A 21,573-nucleotide genomic window follows, 5' to 3' on the forward strand; every position below is an offset into this window, starting at 1 on the left:
TGAAGGCAAGAAAATGTCTCTCATACAAAAGAACGCCCCGGATTACCCCTCTGACAGCCAATCAGATCCCACCTCCTCTACCCTATTTTTCAAGGCCCTGTGCAAATGCCACTTCCTCCATGAAGACTTCCTTGATTGTCCCCACCCCTAGTAGTATATACCCTCCCACTCAGTAGTGATATCCAATAGTTTCTGTTCTTGACACTTGTCATTTAGTGTCCCACACATTTATACTTGCGTCCTATCTCTACTATTCACCAAGGACCAAGGTGGCTTTGGAAAAACTTGAGCACAAACAATCTCCTCTGTCCACTAACACCTCCATAAACATTATATTCTCTGGTATGCACAGGTAGTATTTTCTCAAGCCTATATAAAATAGGAATAGTTCACAATTTGCATTCCTCTGCAAAACACAACGTAAGTAAAATGGTCTTTTACCTATAGCGTATTAACAAGCTCATAATTGGGGCGCCCAGGTGGCTCAGTGGGCTGAGCATCGGCCTTTGGCTCAGGTGGTGATACCCGGCTCTTGGGATTCCCTGAACACGGGCTCCCTGCTCAGTGGGGAGCCTGCTTCTCCCTCTCCCTCTGCCCCCGGCTTGTGTTCTCTCACTATCTCAAAACAGCTTAATACCATACACTTAGCAGGCAGGTTCTAAAAAAACACTTTGCCTAGATTAACTCATTTAATCCTTAAAACAACCCTGGAGTTTAAAAAAAAAAAAAAAAAAAAAACACCTCCATTTTATAGATGAGGCACAGAGAAGTGAGTTGACTTGCCCCCTGGTCACACAGCTGGGAAGCACAGAGTTCGGATGTAAACCAGGCAATCCCTCTCCCGCCTGCCCGCTCCTAAGGGCTGTAACCTCCTGCAGCCAAGCCGCACACCTGCGGGCCGTCGGGTTCCCAGCAAGCCCGCAGCCGCAGCTGGCAAATCCCTCCCAGACACAGTTCTGCAGCCGTGGGGCGTCACGCATTCACACGTGGCCCAAGGGGCAGGCCCTGGGCTTCGCACCGAGCGCGCACCCCATCTGTGTCAAACACGGAGAGGGCGGAACGCTGGGAAGTTCTCCCTGAGGTCTAACCTCGGGCCATTTCCGACAGTGAACGGAAGAGGGGACCGGAGCGCGGAGCCGAACCGCGGCGCCTGCCCCCCGTGGCCACCAGGTGTCGCCGCGGCGTCCCCGGAGCGAGAGGGCGGAGCGGCCGCAGCCTGGGAGCAGCATGTGGACGTTCGGGCGCCGCGCGGCCGCCGGCCTCCTGCCCCGCTCGGCGCCCCCGGGCTCGGCCCCGGCCCGCGCCGGGACCCAGGGGCCGACGAGGAACGCCCCGCTCTACGGCCGCCGGGGGTTGCGCGTCGGCACCGGAGCGACCCGCGTACCCAGCCACGCCGTGAGTACCCGCGCCGCGCAGCCGTCCGGGCCGCACGCCGGCAGGGAGAGGCCGCGCACGCTGGGGACGCTGCGGGCACGCGCGTCCACTCCGCTCCGGCGGGGCCGCGCACCGGGGCCGCGCTCCGCCGGTGGCCTGCCCGGCGCCCGAGCGCGCTGCTCTCTGCCCCGCGCGCGGCCGCGCACTGGGCCTTCTGTTTCCCCGGGGTCACGTCTGCACCGGCCTGTGCTTTCCGGTGAAAAGGGCAGTGCATTGTAACTGCGGGGGGGCGGGGAGGGGGAACGCAGCGCAGGGGAAGTGGCCGGGGACGCGATCTCGGGGATCCGTGGTGGTCGCCGAGCTCTCCACTTCCCTTTGCCCGAACTTCAATTTAAGGGATACTAGATACTGGCCTAGGTACTGTAGCATGCATATGTGTGTAGGACACAGATGTTAGTGTGGTGCGTAAATATACGTAAGTACAATAAAACAGCACACAGACCAACATAATGGCATAGGATAGTATTATGTAGAATCCTAGAGCGATGATTCCGCGCGTGGGCTTTTAGGAACGAAACGCTTCCTTCGAGCGCGGTGGAAACGTCGAGGCTCGGAGCACAGGAGCTAGAGCAGCAAAGCTTTTGGCGGCTTTTTGGAGAATGACCGGGCCTGGCCTCCCAAGTTCAGCAGAGCGGTGTGACCTCTGGGGGATCTGGAACCTCTCCGAGGCGTGGCTTCCTTTTCCCTAAAGACATGAAAGGGAAACGTGCCCATTTTGCGGAGCTGTTGGGAGGATTACGCAGGATTAATACAAAGTCTTCAGCCCTAGAAGTTAATTCCCTTTTCTCCCCTGGGGGCTGCAAAGCATCTGACCCAGTCACTACAAGACCTGAAAAGAGAAAGCCCAAAGAATGGGGGTAGGGTTGAGGAAGACTCACAGCGGGGGAGGACGCGATGTTTAATCAGGGAGGGTCCCTCCCAAATATTTTATTTGAGAAAGAGAGCACAAGCGCGTAGGGGCAGAGGGAGAAGCAGACTCCCCGCTGAGCAGGGAGCCCCATGCGGGGCTCGATCCCAGGACCCTGGGATGATGACCTGAACTGAAGGCAGACCTAAACCGGGTCTGGAAGGTGGCAAGAGAGCAGGGAGGATAATTCCCGACGAAGAAATAGACCTGGGCGGAGAAGACGGGTGGATACCGGATGCTGAGTGGTTGGCACGCTGCGTGGACCACGCATGGTGGAGGAGGCAGGCGAAACCCAACCCAGATTGTCCCTGGAGCGCTGAAATTCGGACTTTAGACTTGACCGCTCTGTTATTTGGCGGTGTTCGAAGGAAAGTTAGGACTGGTGGCCAACATTCAAACTTGGGCCCTTGATACTGGGTCCCTTGGCTTCTTGGGAAATACCGGCAGTTATGGCCATCCTGTTATTAGGATGCCCAAGTGCAGAACAGAGACATTTACTACCCCTGTTCTTCTGTGCTGCTCCCACCTGGAGCTGCCCGGGCTTGAACTCCCACCCCTGCTGGTGCCGGGCCGTGGGTTGCCGGCAGTTTGTAACTTAGGACAGTGACAAGATAGGGCATGGTCTTTGGGATGGTACCTGTGGCCGTTACGGGCTGCTGATTCAGAAGCATGCCCCACGGAGAGCTGCCATCAGGAGGTGGGCACCGCACACACTGGAATTAGGGGTCATAGGAGGCTGGGAGGTAGTTAACCTGAGTCCGCCCTTTGGGCCTCCTCTACCATAGTAAATTAATCGGGTTTGTTGAGCTTTGTAATACAGGGCCCTCAACCATCTCCAGTACTTGCGGAGCTGGGTGGATGACAGGGGCAACTGGGACCACCATGTTTAATTTTCTCAAGGTCTTATCTGTCCTCCGGTTGACCCCCCCCAATGTCCCTGTACTCCAGAACCCATCAAGACCTGAGTTCCTTATGGGGGCGTCATCCCCATCCTTATGTTCTTTATCCCCTATTCCTACTCCTACTTCTCCGGCACCATCCAAAAGAAACAGAATGGGAGCTGCCTGTGTCACTCTAAACTGCCTAGCAGCTACATTGAAAAAGTCAAAAGAAATAGGTGAAATTAATTTCAACACCACAGAGGGGTGCCTGGCTGACTCAACTGGTAGAGCATGAGACACACGATCTGGGTCATGAGTTCAAACCCATGCCGGGCCTAGGGCTTCGTTTAAAATTTTTTTTTCAACAATACATTTATGTCATCTAGTTTTTCCAAATATTATCATCTTAACATGTAATCGATACTGAAAAATCATGGAGCTAACAGTCTTTTTTTGTACTCATTCATCCAAATCTAGTGTGTATTTCACATCAGCACACGTAAGCTCAGATGTTAAACTGAACTTGTTGTGGGAATGGTTGATTTATATTTTATAAAATTTGCGACTGAAAAAACAAATTCATGGGACACGTGGGTGGCTCAGTCGGTGAAGCGTCTGCCTTCAGCTCAGGTCGTGATCTCAGGGTCCTGGGATCGAGCCCCGTGTTGGGCTCTCTGCTCAGTGGGGAGTCTGCTTCCTCCTCTCTCTCTCTGCCTGCCTCTCTGCCTGCTTGTCATCTCTCTCTGTCAAATAAATAAATCTAAAAAACAAAACAAAACTGTACCATTTAAAGATTAATAACACACTGCCACATTCTCACCACCAGATTAAGAGACTGATTACCTGTCCCCCGGAAGGCTCTGGGGCTCTCCCGGTGACCACCGGGCCTCACTGAGGGGAATCTGCTTTCCTGAATTCTGTCAGGCATCCCCTTCTTTTCCTAGAGTGTCACCCACTATGTATGTCTCCCTAAAGCACGTGCTATTGATAGAAAACATTCTGCTGCGTCTATTTTACCATGACTTGTGTCTCGTGTTCAGTGTTGTTTTTGAGGCTCATTGACACTGACACACTCGGTTGTCATTTATGCGTTTTCCCGGCTGGGTAGTATCCCCTTGGGTGACCACATCATGCTCTGTCCATTCTCCTGGTGTTGGATGTCACCAGGAGAATGGACAGAGTTCCTTATGGGGAACTCTGGTGGCCCCAAGCTCAGTTTCATGAATCAACATGGGTGACTGCCATGATGCTGCCGTCACAATGGTGTTCCTGTAGGCCTTGCGGTGCATGGGCAGAGGTTCTTTGTGGCCGAGTTCCTAAGAACAGCATTGCTAGGTGAGGGGCCAGCAAATATTCAACTCATTTGATGCCAGGAGTGGTTGCACCAGTTCATTCCCCCCAGTGGTGGGTGAGACCTGACTCACCTTTCCAGCATTTCCAGCTTTGTGCTTTGCCAAGGGGATCCTGGGGTGAGGGCCGGCCTCCTTGCTAGCCAGCCAGGCCAGGCCTCCCCTTCTGCCTGTCCATACTCTTGTTGACGTGCTCCAAAACCAAAATTGACCAGACACTCTCTGGCCCTGTGTTTGGGGTATTGGTGTCTTCCTGTCGAAGGCTCATCACTGGTCTGTGTGGCGGGTACTGTGACCCCTGCCTTCAGGGGCTCAGAAAGGGTAAGCAGGTACCCAGGGAACGTTAGCCCGGGGAGAATGGGTAAGAGCCAGCAAGGAGTCTTTGGCAACGGTTCCTTTGATGATTAAAAATGGCCGCATGTAGACTTCTCCTTCTGGCTGTAACTTGCAGCAGAACAAACCTTCCACCAAGAACAGCCATTCAAGATACAAGAGTCAAAACCAAAACTGAAACAGAAAAAAGGCTGTGCGAAGGTGTCGGACTACGACAGCTAGGATTTGAGAGGCCAGGATCCTGGAGAGGAGGGAAACTCTGAGCCTCTGGTTCTCGAACTTCCCTTCCATGTCCAAAACCCTGTATGACTCCCAGGTGTGTGATTCTTTTCTTTGTGGCCTGGACCCTGGGGCCAGACAGTGTGGCTTCAGATCCTGCGTCCTCCACTTTGCATCTGTGTACCTGAGTGATTTGCTCCGTTTCTTCATCCATAAAATACAAATACAGTCTCTCCTTGCATTTCATGGATCCTGGACTCAGGAATTCACCTATTCAGTAAAATTTATCTGTAACCCCAGAATCAATACCCAAAGTAGATTTGATGCTTACTCTCAGACACACACACACAGCAGCAAACACTGAGGAGTCACCCCATGCTTGTGTGTTGCCACTGAGGTCAAACAAGGTGACACTCTGCCTTCTCTCGGCCCCCACGGGGTCAACAAGTGTTCTTTCCACCACCTATTCTGTGGCACACTATTTGCATTTTTGTGTTTCCGGTTGGTGATTTCGCTATTTAACATGGCCCCAGAGCGTAGTGCCTACATGCTGTCTAGTGGTCTGTGATGGGCCTTACCGAAAAAACACATATGCTAGATCAGCCTTGTTCAGGCCTTAGTTACGGCACTGGTGGCCCCGAGCTCAGTTTCATGAATCAACAATGGATATTAACAAGGTGTCTTTAAACCGAGACGCCTGTAAACGAGGTTATGTACGGATCCCCGGGTCACACGGGACCCGAAGCCTGCAGGAACCTACGCCTGTATTTTCCCATAGGAGCATTTCACTGACCTCCTGTTCATGGTGACTTTATAGAGCAAACTGTCGAGAAGAACCACTATAATAACAGTACTTGCTTCACAGGCTTGTAATGAGGACTGACCACATCCATTTCTATCAAGACTATCAATACCCAGTACGTAGTAGGGAACGCTCTAGAATGTGCAGTAGCAATAACTGGTTATCAAGCTGGGTCTCTGCTTCTCCTTTGGAGCCAGCCTTTTAAAATCTCACACTCTGGGCTCTGCACCCCTGTTCCCCTCTTCTGCTCACTTCTTAGCCCCATGCCCTCTGCCTTCTCCATTCTGAGCTTGCCAAGGGCACTGGTAGCTCAAGAGAACAATGGCCCTGGAGCCCTGTGCCAGAGTGACCTTTAGAGAAGGTGAATCTTAACTGCCAACCCCTTCCAGCCCTTGGGTGCCTTCCCAGGGTGAAGTCCAGCTGAGTGCCTTCACAAGGCCCTGGGGCCACCTATCCAGGCTCTCCCCTGCCATCTCCACTTTTCTCTCCTTTTACAGGCGCTGTCCCCTCCCTCACTGGGGCAGGTCCTTCAGCCAGGGTCCCCTCGGTGTTTGTCGCTGTCCTCTGGTTATGTCATCTGTCTCTCCAGCTGGTCAGTGGGGCTGGCAGCCCCAGAGACGAGCACCTAGACCCTCTTCTAGTTATGTGCTGGAAGAAATCGACAGGTCACATCATCTCCCGCAGATCATGTTAACAAGACCTGTCCATGTACAGTCCAGTCCCCTCTTTTGGACCACAGCAGACATGGGCCGCTTGCCTGCACTCGTCAAATTCCAGGAGCCTTGCAGGTGCTTCCATGCGCCTGGCCTGTGCTAACCACCGCATACCTCGAATAGCCTGGAGCAGTGCTGCCCACAGAGCTTCCCATGATAGCGACAATGTTCTATGTGCCACTGGCCACGTGAGGCCACAGGACACTTGAAACGTGGCCTTCCAGAACATGGGAGTCCTGGAAGTGGTACTTGTCCCTTATTCAAATTTTAGTGGGAAGTGACGGGAAATGATAATAAATTTAAATGTAAATTAGCTGCCTGTGGCTCAGGGCTATTATATTGGACCGCACAGCCTTAGAGCGAGCCTGAGAGAACACAAGGTAACGCATGAAAATGAGGCAGAAACATTTCAGAAACACTCCTGGAAAAATTGAACGTGGTTTATTCTCAAATGCAGGAGTAGTGATATTTAAGCCACACGTTCGGGGACTGTAATGCACAGAAAAACAGTAACGTGCTTCTTCACTTTGGCTTTTAGAGTCTGAGCCTCCACCGCCTTGATCAGATGGTGAATGTCAAAAAGCAGAGTGTCTGCTGGGTGACTGTGAGAGCAGTGGGAACAGTGGGCGACCCTGGGTAAGCTCAAGCCCCTTCCGCGTCAGAGAGCCTTCCCCCCACCCCCCTCCTGCTCTCTCTCAGTACACAGCTCTGCATACCTGCTCATACTTCTATTAGCTTTTTAAATTTTTTTCCATTTCTCTTACTGGTTTAAAAAAAAAAAAAAAAAGGAGCCCATTCCATCCAAAACCTGTTTTCTCCCTTAGCAGTAGCACTCATAAGCATCTTTCCATTTCGCCAGCCATCTACTGTATTAGTTTATGTATGTATGTATGTATGTATTAGATTTTATTTATTTATTGAGAGAGAAACAGTGAGAGAGAGCATGAGTGAGGAGAAGGTCAGAGGGAGAAGCAGACTCCCTGTGGAGCTGGGAGCCCGATGCGGGACTCGATCTCGGAACTCCGGGATCATGACCTGAGCCGAAGGCAGTCGTCCAACCAACTGAGCCACCCAGGCGTCCCTATGTATTTAGTTTTAAGTAGGCTCCACGCCCAGCCGGGCTTGAACTCACGGCCCTGAGACAGAGCCCTGCGCTGAGATCAAAAGTCAGATGTGTAGCGGACTGAGCCACCCGCGGTCCCCTCTACCGCACTGTTTTAAATGAAATGATACTAAGCTTTATGGACGTATCCTAGTTCGTTCCACCCATCCCCCACTGCAGGACATGAAGTGGTTTCCAGAGTTCTGTTGTTACTGTCGTTGATGACTCAGCAGTTGGGGTCCGCCAGGCCTCTGTGACGGGGAGACCCACTGCTGTAATGGCTCGAGCCAGCAGCTGTTGGCGCCCCTGTGTCCCCACGGTCCAGGGTGGGCGTGCCTCCGTACAGGGATTCAGGCCACCAGGGTCCTGCCGCCTTCCCATCTCTTATGTCCCTGACACGGTGGGAGCCAGGTCACCCCGCCCAGGTTCCATTCCACAGAAAGGCGCAAGAGCACGGAAGTCTGGGAAGTGGCACTTGTCCCTCCCTCCGATTTGGGGGGGAGGCTTGGTCACACGACCCCAACTGACTGCAAGGGATGCTAGGAGACCTAGCCTGGTGGGTGTCCTGGAAGGAAGCCGTGTGTTCCATGCACAGCTCCCCGGCATTGCTACAGTCGGCTCCTGCCACCACTGGTGTCTGTGTAGACCCTCCGTACACACACACACACACACACACACACACACAAATTACATGAGCCCCTAACCCCAGGGCTGCAATCCCAGGCCCATATGGTCTCTCATCCACCTCAAAGGCCAAGATTTCTAGGAGACATGCAGTCCTCTCTTGAGGTCTAGGAGTAGCTCTTCTGACCTACACACACACACACACACACACACACACACACACGCCGCCACCACCACCCCCTCCCCACCACCACCCCCTCCCCCTCACCCCATAGAGAGGGTTTGCTTCACTTCTGGGCCAGCTCTTGCTATTATCTGTCTCTTTCATTTTAACCATTCTGGTGGTATCTCGTTGTGAATTTTTTTACGGTGTATTTTCCTGAAGATTAATAAAGTTATACCCCTTGTTATGTGTTCACTGGCCATTTGGATATCTTTTTAAAAATGATATCTGGGGCGCCTGGGTGGCTCAGTGGGTTAAGTCGCTGCCTTCGGCTCGGGTCATGATCTCGGGGTCCTGGGATCGAGTCCCGCATCGGGCTCTCTGCTCAGCGGGGAGCCTGCTTCCTCCTCTCTCTCTCTGCCTGCCTCTCTGCCTGCTTGTGATCTCTCTCTGTCAAATAAATAAATAAAATCTTTTTAAAAAAAAATGATATCTGTTCGGGACACCTGGGTGGCTCAGTTGGTTAAGCGGCTCCCTGCGGCTCAGGTCATGATCCCGGTGACCTGGGATCGAGTCCCACATCGGGCTCCTTGCTTGGCAGGGAGCCTGCTTCTCCCTCTGCCTCTGCCTGCCACTCTGTCTGCCTGTGCTCGCTCTCTCTCTCTCTCTAATAAGTTAAAAAAAAAAATCTTAAAAAAAATGATATCTGTTCAAGCATTTTACCCATTTTTTCTATAGCGTTTTCTTTTTCTTATTGACTTGTACTTTTTTATTTTTGTTTTTGTTTTTTTAGTTCTTTATATATTCTGGAAGTAAGCCCATTTTCAGATACATGTAATATAAATATTTTCTCCCACTTTGTTGGGCAAATGCCCAACATAATTTTAACCATAATACAAGCAATTTTAATAAGCATAATGTCCAGCTGAAGGGGTGAGGTTGAATAAATAATATGAAATAAAATACCATGAAAATATAAATATATGCTAATATAGAACAATTTCCAGGATATATTAAAACCTGTAAGGTGCTTCAATTTCCATATTAAAAAGAATTTAAAATTCTGGACAGATACAGAAGAAACTGTTATTCGTAGTTGACTCTGCCGGTCGGGGCTGCTTATTTGGGAAGAAAGGTTTCCTTCTTTATAAAGTCTTTCTTTTTTAAGATTTTTTATTCATTTATTTTTTTGACAGAGAGAGAGACTGGGCATAAGCAGGGAGAGTGCGAGAAGCAGGCTCCCCACTGAGCAGGGAGGCAACAAAGGAAGGGCTCCATCCGAGGACCAGGATCATGACCCGAGCCGAAGGCAGAGGCTCAACTGACTGAGCCTCCCAGGCGCCCCTATATAAACTCTTTCATGCTGATTAATTTTTTTTTTTGTCTGTACATGAATTTCCCATGAATTTTTCTAATTTGAATAAAAAGTTGATGTTTCAGGGCACCTGGTTGGCTCAGTCTGTGGCACATGTGACTCTTGATCTCCCAGTCGTGAGTTCAAGCCCCACATTGGCCGTATTTACTAAAAATAAACTAAATAAGGAAATAAGTAGATATGTAGGTTTGACATTAATAAAATGGAGCAGTTTGGTATAAATGTGTTTGGGGGGTTTTGGTGTTTCCCTGCAGCTCTCTGGATGAGACCACCTATGAAAGACTGGCTGAGAAGACACTAGACTCCTTAGCAGAGTTCTTTGAAGACCTCGCAGACAAACCCTACACGTTCGAAGACTATGATGTCTCGTTTGGGGTACCTTTTTGCTTATTTTCTTACATTTTCTGTTTCCTCCTAAGAATTCTAGCTCACTACGACAGAGAATTCCCCTCCAGTGGAGTTAAGCATCCAACCGCACGTGGTTCCAGGGTGGGGGGCAAGGGGGAGACCCAAAGACTGGCCTTGGTGTTCCAGGCCTGCCCCGCCAGGCTTGTGACCTTGGGCAAGTCACGACCTCTGTGAGCCCCGTTTCTGCTTAAAAGTACAGGTTCTCAAGCTCCACTCAGGACCCGTGAGGTAAGCCGGGGGGGACCCAGGCCTGTGTTTGTCTGGCAGGATGACTCTCCTGAAGGCAGAACCGAACCACTGGTCCTTAAGCAGGGTGTGTTCCGAGCACTCGGACAGCGGCCCCAGCTCTGGGAGATTCTGACCTGCCTGTCAGGGTCTACTCCCAGGAAGCATATTTTTGGAAAAGCTCACCTGAGATTCTAATGTGCACCCTGGGTTCCATCCCTAGAGATTTTTCTTTAGTTGGTCTGGGAGTATCCCTGGCCGGCCAGGGCAGTTTTTTTTAAGTTTTTATAATCACTCCTCAGATGATCCTCAGTGCCGCTAGGGGGAGCCACAGAGCCCTGAAGCCCGGGGAGTGCTGCTCTACGTCGACTGGCCACCAGGTGGCAGACTTGAGTCCCCCCTTGCCTTATTTTATTTATTTGTTTGTTTGTTTGTTTGTTTAACAGAGAGCTCACAAGTAGGCAGAGAGGCAGGCAGCGAGAGAGGAGGAAGCAGGCTCCCTGCTGAGCAGAGAGCCCAATGCGGGGCTCGATCCCAGGACCCCGGGATCATGACCCAAGCCGAGGGCAGACACTCAACCCACTGAGCCACCCAGGCGCCCCACTCCTTGCCTTTAGAATGCGGTTTCCCCCTTAGGAAGCAGCTCCTTTTTTGCCAGAAAAATCCCCCACGGAGATTAATCCTCTTGACGGCAATTAATTAATAGTCAGAAATGCTATGAAGGGGAATTGTTAGGACAACCAGCTGTCAGGCTAATGTGATAGAAATGGTGTTGGGTATTACTGTGGGCGGAAGGGACCCCATCAGACGGAGCAGGTAGCAGAGCCTGGAAGATTTCAAGCCTGGTTGTAAGGACATGAGGGACGCGGAGGTCAAAATGAAGGCAATAGGGGAAAAAAAATAAAGGCAATGGGACAAGAGAGGGCTGGCTCCCTTCCAGGTGGGTTCCATGACCGCTGGGAGCATCACTGGGGCAGGGCATTGAAGTGCTTCTGCAGACGGCCTCAGAAGGCAAGCTGCTGGCGAGCCCATACGGACTGTGGAATGATGGAGCTGGGAGAGTCACAGGTCTCCTCTCCCCCAGTCTCCCTACCAGGGGCTGACGAGACTTACAGGGAAACCAAGTCTCAGGCTAAACTCGGCCATACGTGCAAACATTCATTAACATGCCACAAATACAGTCACACCACTCGTTCTTGTAGGATTAGTGAGAATACGTAGTGACTCCAGTATTTTTGCATGAGTGTTTCATTAGAAGCAAGTGTGCCGGTGTCCTCACAGCTGGATTCTGTTTACCACCCCATGCCCCCATCTCCCCCACCCCCAGGGGAATCCAGCAGCAAATGCTCCTGCTCAGGGGCGCCTGGGTGGCTCAGTCGGTTGAGTGGCTGATTTGGTTTCGGCTCAGGTCATGATCTCAGGGTCCTGGGATCGAGCCCCGCATCAGGCTTGCACTCAGGAAGGAGTCTGCTTGAGATCTTCTCTCTCCCTTTCCCTCTGCCCCTCCCCGCTGTGCTCGCTCTTTCTCTAATAAATAAATCTTCAAAAGAAAAAAAAAGTTCCTGCTCCATGGTGGGTCACAGGATCTTACCTGAATGCTACCCGCAGTGTCTCTCTGAAGAGTGACCCAGCTGCTGGGTTTCCAGATCCCGTAAGCCATTCCTGCAAAGGGAAGAGGCACCTGCGTTTTTCCAGCCAGCCCATGTACCTTAAGTTACCATTCTTCTCACCAGGGGAAAGTGATTTCTAACAAATCATTTACTAGTTAGAAACACCCCAATATAGATGTAGAAACTAAAGGCCAGTAGCGGACTCTGTTGTTAGGGTTTCTTACGAAGCACTCTGCAAAGCTGTCCACCCTGGGGGGTGATTTCCCGAGTAGAGTCCCTCAGGTGCTAGCTGACTCAGACATTTCACAAATCAATCTACTGAAACTACATAATCGGCAACAGAACACCTGTAACACCAGGGGCGTCGTCTGTCGTCCAGGTGGGCACTGCCTCCTCTGGGAAGCCCTCCCAGATGTTCCAGGCAGATACCACGCTTCCTTCCTCGCCCAGCACTCTGCGGTGAGTCTGTAGAGCACCGATCACGCCGCGTACTGTTTACACACCAGCTCCCACAGCCACAGAGTTCCTGGGCAGCCCAGACACTGTTTGCTCTTGGTATCCCAGTGCCTGAAACATTGCCGGCTACGTGATAGGGACTTAATAAATGTTGGTCCAGTATACAAATGAAATGGGGCCCACATACATTTCCAGAACACACTCTCACTGATGCTGCTCAGCACCACAGACGTCCGAACTGCTTGCTCCCAGCCAAGCAGACGAACGGAAACAGTGTTCCAGGGAGACTCAAGAATGCGTGTGCTCAGTTTGCTCCCTGGGGAGTGGGTGACGTGAGTGGCTCCCCGGCTGTTGTGTCTTCCTGTCAGTGGAATGCGTCATCTGGGGGGTCAGGGTCTGGGTCCAGGCCTCACCCACACTGGCCCTGCCATGGGAGGAGGGGCTGCCCACCAGGGCAGACAGCACCTGCCGTCACTCAGCACCCATGGAGTCAGCTGTACTTGACCGGCAAAATCTGACCCAGGGCCGCTCCGAGGGGTTCTTGCCAAGCCTCCTTTGTTTTCTCCACCCCTGCTCCCTGCCCTTGGAGCCCTGGACTCTTTGATATTTTAATGAGAATCTGTTTGCGGTCATGTTCTTTACTCACTAAGCTGTCAGCGTGTCACTGCCCTACTGTAGAAGTTCCTTGAACTTCCCTGGACCTTCTCCCAAGAAAACCTTCCCGCACGCCTGTGAGTCCAGTTTCAGTTGAGGTCGGGCAGGCTGCAGACGCCCAAAGCCGGGCTCCGGCTCCCGGGTTACAGACACCTGCTCAGACGCAGCACCGTCTTGGACACGGAGAAAAACCTTTTATTAGCCTGTCGTCCTGGATTTGTATTTTCTCCTTCTTCGCTTCTGTTGAGTGGCAGGTTCTCCAGCCGGGAAGCGGGTGACATCCCTCTACGTCTCCGAATTCCCATTCGGATTAAATTATAAAAGGGCTTCACATTCATTATTCTTATTCCTTCAGAGGGCTGGCTGGTTTGGGAATGTGGGAAGCCACGTATCCCCGAAATCTCCTGACTCAACGTGCCATCGCGTAGGGGTCAGTCTCTGTGGAGTGAGCTGTGATGACACAAGTTGTGCGGGGGGGGGGGGGGGGGGGGTGCTGATCCTGACTTAGGGGGACTGCGCCTCCGCCAGCGGTGGACGGGGGCTGTTCTGACCGGCGAGCACCTCTGGCCCCAGCTGTTGAAGAGTTTGACTCCCCCCTGCCCCTGCTTTTAAGGCTGCCCACACTCCTAGAACAGCCTCCGACTGGCCCTTAAGGAATAATCCCAGTGAACAGAAAGTCATCTTCATCTGGGTACTTGCCGACGGTTCCGAGAGCATTAGGAACTCCTGGTGAACCAGTAAGGCCTCTCCTTTCCTTCCGTTTTTTCCTCCTCCTGCCGGATTCGTCTGGAAACAGCCTCTCTAGCTCCATGGGAAAAAATAATCACGCACAACCGACAGGAGGCGGGTTGGCTAAGGGTTGAGACTTTCTGCCTTCTGTGAACTTGCCCTCGACTTCGCACGTGTTACCACCAGCCCTGGTCACCGCTGGCTCGGTTCATTCCTCCACGGGTGTATTTTTGTGTCCACCCAGGATCTCGCGCTAAGAGCGGATTTACTGGACACTGGAGGTTCTGGGATGGAAAGCCAGATCTGCCCGCAAGGCGCTTCGAGTCGTGGAGGGGAGGGCACAGGTGTCCCGCAAACAGACAGGCAGCTCAGATGCAGGGAGGAAGGCATGGGGGTCACGGGGTGGGGGGCAGGGGTGCCTGAGCGGGGGTCTCAGTCTTGTGCAGGGAGGAGCACTGCAGGGTCGGTGCCAGGGGGAGGAGACAGCTTGAGGTCTTCACATCGGTGCCAGGGGGAGGAGACAGCTTGAGGTCTTCACATCTAGAAGAAATCTCATGGCTGCTCTTTAATATGCTCTTTGCGAATGCCTGGCCCGTTCCCTGGAATAATTCCGGAAGATCCTGAGTTGGAAAGATTGGATTTGGCTTTCAGGGACTGGACTGATTTGGTGTCCTGCCCTAGGGTGTGACCGTGATCAGGAGCGAACACCACCCTTGACCACCGTGTCCCGGGCCCCTCCATCCTTGCCTGGGTCTCTGAAGGAGGCCGCACAGATGTCGTCCTGAGGATGGTGGCAGGGTTGATGAGACTCGGACCCCCTACCCTCCGCCCTCCCCACAGTGCCTGTACCTCCCCGTGCGTGGGGGGCAAGGCCCAGTGGGGCACTGAGGGACTGTAAGTAGGTCAAACAGGAAACCATTCTGTCTCGATCCCCTGAGCCTGCTATCTCATGGAAAAAGCAGCTTTGGAAGTTTGTAAGGGAGCCGGTGGGAGGGAAGGGCTGCTGATGGCTGGGGGTTTCTCTTTGGGGTGGAAATAGCTGAGAATTAGTGTTGTTTGCACACTTTATGAATACACTTTGTGAAATATTGAAATTATTAAACTGTGCAGTTTTAAGATACTTTTTTTTTTTAAGAGAGGGGAGGGGAAAGTTTTTTTAAATTTAGAAAAAGAGGGGGAGGGCAGAGGGAAGGAGGCAGAGAGAGAATTGTAAGCAGGTTGCTTGCCCAGCACAGAGCCCGAGGACGCCGGGGATCTCACGACCCTGAGATCACGACCCGAGCTGAAATCAAAAGTTGGATGCTTAGCCAACCGAGCCCTCCAGGTGCCTCAGGACAATTTTTAGTAAATGAAAGGTGGTTGTCCAGGGGTGCCTGGGTGACTCAGTGGGTTAAGCATCTGCACTGGGCTCAGGTCATGATCCCAGGGTCCTGGGATAGAGCCCTGCGTCGTCGGGCTCTCTGCTCGGCAGGAAGCCTGCTTCCCCCTCTCCCTCTGCCCCCCAACCTTGTGCTTTCTCTCTCAAATAGATAAAATTTTTTAAAAAGGTACAACCCAATAGAGTCTTCCCTTGCCTGCCAGTTACATTATTGTGTCTTATTGCCGCAGCGGCCGTCTACCTTTTCAATAGCTCTTTGTGTTTGCAAACCAAACACAAAGTCTTCTCAGAAGCCTTCAGGGCCTCTTGATTGGACAGGGGCTCTAGAAGCCCAGAGAAAGGCAGTGGTGTGTCTCCGCGGGTTGTGCCTGGGGTGGGAACAGTGAGGGGCTGCCTCCCTGCACCCCAGCTCCAGTAAAGGGACTGAGCTGCGCAACTGCTGTAATATCCTGCTCCTTCTAAAGAAACCTCAGACTCCTCCAAAGGGCTCCTTTGTTGAAACAGTGTTTTCAAATTTAAATGAGCATTTATTGAGCAAGGATGGACCAACCAGTCTTTTAAAGAATTCAGGGCTCTTTCGGAGAAAATAAAGCCCTGGAGGGCAGCTTGTGAGACGCGTGGGAAGGGTCTGAAAATAAAAGCTCTGTCTTCCTTCCACCAGCGGAGCTAGCTCTGTGGCTCTTCTAAGACCAGCAAAGCTCATGGTTTGAACATTCCTTCTTTTTTAACTCTTTTCCTTGTTTTGGTGATGAACCTGTCCTGTCCGATGTTTGGGCTGACGTGGGACTCCGGCAGAGTCGGGGTCTGCATTTAACATTCTCTCGTGTGTTCTGGCTGGGCTTTGAGGGAACTGAGGCAGCCCACGGGCTCCCGTTTGCGGGCTGTCACTCCTCAGACAAGCCGCTGCTGTCTCCTCACCTCCCGAGGGGAAAAATGAGAAGTCTCGCCTCGCCAGGCCCGAGGGGAATGAGGGAAGCCCCACGGGGTCTAAGTAGTATCGTGATTCATCACAGTCGGACTCAGAGCAGTGCGCTTTCCGCGCGATCTGCCGTGTCTAACACGAAACACGTTTCTTCGAGGTGTGTGTTTCGTCTAAGTGTCGAGATGCGCAGCCACTGGACAGAGTGATTCACTTTGTCTTGTTCTCTTTCCCGCATGCTCTCGCCGCCTGATCCGCCAGAGTGGTGTCCTGACAGTCAAACTGGGTGGAGATCTGGGAACCTACGTGATCAACAAGCAGACCCCCAACAAGCAGATCTGGTTATCCTCACCCTCCAGGTACGTCCCGGAATTCCACATCTGTCCTTGCTCGGGGCTCGTGAGATGTGGCATCGTGGACCCTTTAAAAGGAGCATCACCTCCCTCATGGGTGTGTGTCCGAGAGCCTCACCCCGTCCTCAAAGCACAGTTAACCCAGCGTCAGTAACCGGCCCACCAGTAGTCCGGCCGCTGGAAGCACATCCTGAGGCCTGAAGCAAAAAGGGTGTAACTTTGGAGAGGCTGGCCGGGACGGTTTCTCTCTGTGAAGCCATTGCCCTGCCTTTTAAAAAACCGCTTTTGGGGTGCCTGGGTGGCTAGGTGGGTTGGATCCCCTGCCTTCGGCTCCGGTCGTTATCCCGGGGTCCTGGGATCAAGCCCTGAATCGGGCTTTCTGCTCAGCGGGGAGCCTGCTTCCCCCTCTCTCTCTGCCTGCCTCTCTGCCTACTTGCAATCTCTGTCTGTCAAATAAACAAATAAAATCTTTAAAAAAAAAAAAAAAAAAAAAGCCACCCTTGACACTGCAGCCTCAGAATGAGTTGCGCAGCGTCTCCAGAGCAGGTTCAAGTTTGGCCTCTGGTTTGTTTCGAGCAGCTCCAGCTCGGGGCCGGTGGGATTCCCTCTGCCCAGCTGAGCCCGCGCCCTGTGGAGCCGGGAGAGCCTCGGAGGCTGCCACTCCAGGGCGTCGAGTCCCTCCTGCCGTTCTCCCTGCTCTGCGTTCAGGCTCCTGGAATAAAGGCATGCGTTGGAGGCCGCCTGCGCTGCGTCTCAAGGCCTGAGAACGTGCAGGGAGAGAGGGGCCTCACCCGCCTGCATCCGTCTGGGTGGCTGTCGGGGAGACGCTCACTAAAAGCTCTCAGACCAGCTTCCCTGGGTCACTCAGGAGCACTTCCAAAGACAACAGACTGAGTACGCATTGGGAAAGGCCAGATGGAACCAGCACGCAATTCTTGCAAAACCCAGTGATGGGGCGCCTGGGTGGCTCAGTGGGTTAAGCCGCTGCCTTCGGCTCAGGTCATGATCTCAGGGTCCTGGGATCGAGTCCCGCATGGGGCTCTCTGCTCAGCAGGGAGCCTGCTTCCTCCTCTCTCTCTCTCTCTGCCTGCCTCTCTGCCTACTTGTGATCTCTCTCTGTCAAATAAATAAATAAAATCTTTAAAAAAAAAAAAAAAAAAACAGTGATATCTACATTTTTTAAAAAATGAAATTATATGGGCACCTAGGTGGCTCAGTCAGTTAATCTCCCAACTCTGGATTTGGGCTCAGGTCCTGATCTCCATAGTGATAAGCCTCAAGGCCTCTCAGCAGGGGGAGTCTGGGACTCTCTCCTCCGTCTGCCCCGCCCCTGGCTCTCTTTTTCTCTCTCAAATGAATAAATTTTCCAAAAAAAAAAAAAATTCATACTCTTCTGCGCCAATGTTCACATCATTTTTAGGCAGTTACTACTGTACTGTTTATCATGCCATGGTGTGAAATTATTTACTCAAAATAAATAAAGTGTTATGCCTCCTGTGTTTTGCCCCAACCTCTTCTAGGAGGTGTGTTATAATTCAACAAACAATTCCAGAAATCACCCACTTCTAGCAAGACCCTTACAGATTGCACTGCCTTTTTAGACCCAATTAACTTGAACTTGGGCGTTTCATCCTGTATGGGCCAATTAGCTGTTCTCTTTGGCCTCAAACAGTTGTCCCAACCCTGGCCAGAGCCCTGCGTGAGGACTGCACTTTCCTGTCCTTCAGCTCTGGAGGAAGCACAGGAGAAGCTGGGTGGATCAGTTTAAACCTGAACCTGGGTTCAAACCCAGCCATCACCTTTCATGGGACTGTATTTCTTTTCTTTTTTAAGATTTAATTTGGGGCGCCGGGGTGGCTCAGTGGGTTAAAGCCTCTGCCTTCCGCTCAGGTTATGATCCCAGGGTCCTGCGATCGAGTCCCGCATTGATCAAGTCCCGCATAGATCGAGTCCCGCATCGGGCTCTCTGCTCGGCGGGGAGCCTGCTTCCCTCTCTCTCTCTCTGCCTGCCTCTCTGCCTACTTGTGATCTCTGTCTCTGTCAAATAAATAAATAAAATCTTTAAAAAAAAAAATTAAAAAAAAAAGATTTAATTTATTTATTTGTTAGAGAGAGAGAGAGCACAAGCGAGGAAAGTGGCAGGCAGAGAAGCAAACTTCCCACAAAGCAGGGAGCACTATGTGGGGCTTGATCCCAGGGCCCTGGGATCATGACCTGAGCCGAAGGCAGATGCCCAACCAAGCCAGCCACACATCCCAAGAAAAAGTATATTGAAAAAAAAAATAGCATGGGGCGCCTGGGTGGCTCAGTGGGTTAAGCCGCTGCCTTCGGCTCAGGTCATGATCTCAGGGTCCTGGGATCGAGTCCCGCATCGGGCTCTCTGCTCAGTAGGGAGACTGCTTCCTCCTCTCTCTGTGCCTGCCTCTCTGCCTGCTTGTCATCTCTCTCTGTCAAATAAATAAATAAAATCTTTAAAAAAAAAAAAACAATAGCATAGGTGATTGCCGGGAGCTGGGTGGGGGGGCGGGGCATGACTGCTTAATGGGCACAGAGTTCCCTTTTGGGGTGATGAAGTGTTTTGTAGGGAGAGGTAGTGGTTGCGCATGTTACAAAGGTACTAAAGTAATAATAATAATAATACAGGTAAGGGACAGATCGCTTGAGTGGTACCCAAATGGCCGCGATTTGAACAACACTGCTTTGACACAGCAGGTATCCTACGTGAGTTCCCAAAAGTGAAACCTCCGAACGTGACTTATGAACCCTCATGGAGAGGGTTCCGACGTTCCCAGGCCTTGAGAATCGTTCTGTCGAGGTGTTGCAGGGGATGAAGTGGGGACTTCCTCTTCCACAGCAAGACGCTGAGACAGGCAGTCAGGGGGACGCCCTGTTGAACTGACTTTGGGAGCTTCCTTGTGGTCAGTTTCTTGGGGCGGCGTCTGTGGGGTCAGCATTTCTGTGCAGGAGCAGTCCTCGTGGACTTGCCGTGTGTCGATGTTGTCTTGCAGCGGTCCCAAGCGCTACGACTGGACGGGGAGGAACTGGGTGTACGCGCACGACGGCGTGTCCCTGCACGAGCTGCTGGCCGCGGAGCTGACCGAAGCCTTCCGGACCCAAGTGGACTTATCCTCTCTGGCCTATTCCGGAAAAGGCGCTTGATGCCCCGTCCAGTCCCGGGGACAGTAACAGGTCTGAAGCCAAGACTCCAGCTCCGTCCCGCTGCTGGGGGTCTGGTTGCTTCCATTCCCGCTTTGGAGGACAGCGGCGTGTTGTGTACGGGCTCGGTGAAAAGAACGTGTTGCCTCCCACACTCCCCTAAGTTCGGACTTTTAATTTCCGTAGTGTTTTTGGATTTATTGTCTGATGTCCTCCCTTGCAGGATATATTCCTTTCTTTTATAGTGTCCCTATACTCGTACATTTATATAGAACCTCACAGCAAGAAAAATAAGGAGAAATTCAGGAGGAGAAATGACTTGATTTCACTCTTTGTTCTTTGAAGGACTTAATTGCCTAAAACCCCACAAAGCGGCGGGCGGACCTCCCTTTTCTGTCCCCAGATGAAGACGCATTAAAGGGTCATCTATAAATGGTGCCAAACCTCCTGAAAATGTCAATGTTCCTACGCCCTGTAGTATGAAAGTGTCAGTAACGTTCAAGAATTCTCAAACCAAAGATCCATTCTCTCTCCCCGCTGGGGTCTCTGCCGGGGTGTGGCCTATACGGGAGACCCAGGGAGACGAGATGGTGTTTCTTCCAAAGAGACATACTAGGGACATACGCACACATTCCATCTCAGGGTGCGTGTGTTTGTGTATTTTTTTTTTTAAGTTATTTTTTATGGATACAGCTGCTGCAGCACAGGTCTGAGAATGCAAAAACTCTCCCAAAGACAAGAAGGGAAGAAGGGCCATTATCATAAGCCCGTGGATGGAGGGTAATAGCCTAGGTCACCGGGTGAGGTCATGCTTAGCAAATCGTGAAGGACCCCAGAAATGCAAAGATGTTCGTGTTCATGAAAAGAGCCCTAGTCCTTCACTTGGCTCAGTGCAACCTTTTCTTACGAAAGAAAGATTTCTCAGTGACAGGTCTATGCAGATGTGCGGGATCTCGGTTCTCTGTCTCTGGGCAAGTTTCACAAACTCCGGGACCTGTTTCCCCACGTGTTAAATGAGCGGCTGGAACTGAGAGAACATAGGGGATTCTCAGTCCAGACCTTCAGTGGTCCTGTCAGGCCAGCTTAACGGGTGAGGGGAGGACAATGAACAAGTTTCTTAAGTTAGAGCATGAATATATGGTTCTAGGTATCGTTCCTTGAATTTCAGTTGAATTAATGTTCAAATACTACCCATCGTCCGTGTCTTTACTGTGCTGACTTGTGCTCTGGGCTGAATGTCTGTGTCCCTCCCCCAAATTCCTGTGGTGAATCCTTACCCCCAGTGTGATGGAGTTACGGCTTCTGGAAGGTACGGCTTCTGGAAGGGGGTTGGGTCGTGAGGACAGAGCCTCATGACTGGAATGAGTCCCCTTATGAGAGAGACCCCAGAGAGCTCCTCGCCCCTCACCTCTCTCACCCCTCCTACCATGTGAGGACACAGTGAGAAGTCGGCCGTCTGTGAACCAGGAAGTAGAACTTCACCAGACACCCCCCCCCCCCGTGTGTGGGGCCTTGACCTTGGGCTTCCCAGCCCCCAGAACTATGGGAAATAAATTCTGGTTGTTTATAAGATGCCCAGTCTATGGCATTCTGTTCTGGCATTCCAAACGGATTAAGACAGCCTTCCATACCAGAGGACCTCATCTTATTTTATTTTATTTTTATTTTGGGGTATTTTTTAGTTTTTTGGAGATTTTATTTATTTATTTGACAGAGAAAGACATAACGAGAGAGGGAACACAAGCAGGGGGAGCAGGAGAGGGAGAAGCAGGCTCCCCACCAA

At 51.8% G+C, this 21,573-nt stretch overlaps 1 protein-coding gene and 1 long non-coding RNA gene across 11 annotated transcripts in view; one reads left to right on the forward strand and one right to left on the reverse strand.

The window, feature by feature from the left end:
- LOC309846984 overlaps window positions 1-21,573 on the reverse strand; it is a 318,364-nt gene that overhangs the window by 86,994 nt on the left and 209,797 nt on the right. For 4 of the 10 annotated variants that reach the window (XR_014302225.1, XR_014302232.1, XR_014302233.1 and 1 more), the window contains exons 1-2: window positions 12,127-13,095; window positions 1,877-2,119 (exon numbers count right to left, since the gene is read on the reverse strand). This is a non-coding gene — a long non-coding RNA (uncharacterized lncRNA). Of the gene's footprint in view, window positions 1-1,876; window positions 2,120-12,126; window positions 13,096-21,573 lie in introns of those variants that run through there. The other 6 variants (XR_014302229.1, XR_014302230.1, XR_014302231.1 and 3 more) reach the window with 3 other exon arrangements.
- On the forward strand, window positions 1,119-21,362 carry FXN (frataxin). The gene is made up of 5 exons (XM_082696675.1): window positions 1,119-1,395; window positions 7,177-7,274; window positions 10,157-10,277; window positions 16,543-16,640; window positions 19,643-21,362. Exons 1-5 carry the CDS (start codon window positions 1,228-1,230, stop codon window positions 19,791-19,793), a joined length of 636 nt encoding a protein of 211 aa, XP_082552801.1. The 5' UTR covers window positions 1,119-1,227; the 3' UTR covers window positions 19,794-21,362.

The sequence above is a fragment of the Mustela nivalis genome, assembly GCF_964662115.1.
Source record: "Mustela nivalis genome assembly, chromosome: 13".
Classification (NCBI taxonomy): Eukaryota; Metazoa; Chordata; class Mammalia; order Carnivora; family Mustelidae; genus Mustela; species Mustela nivalis.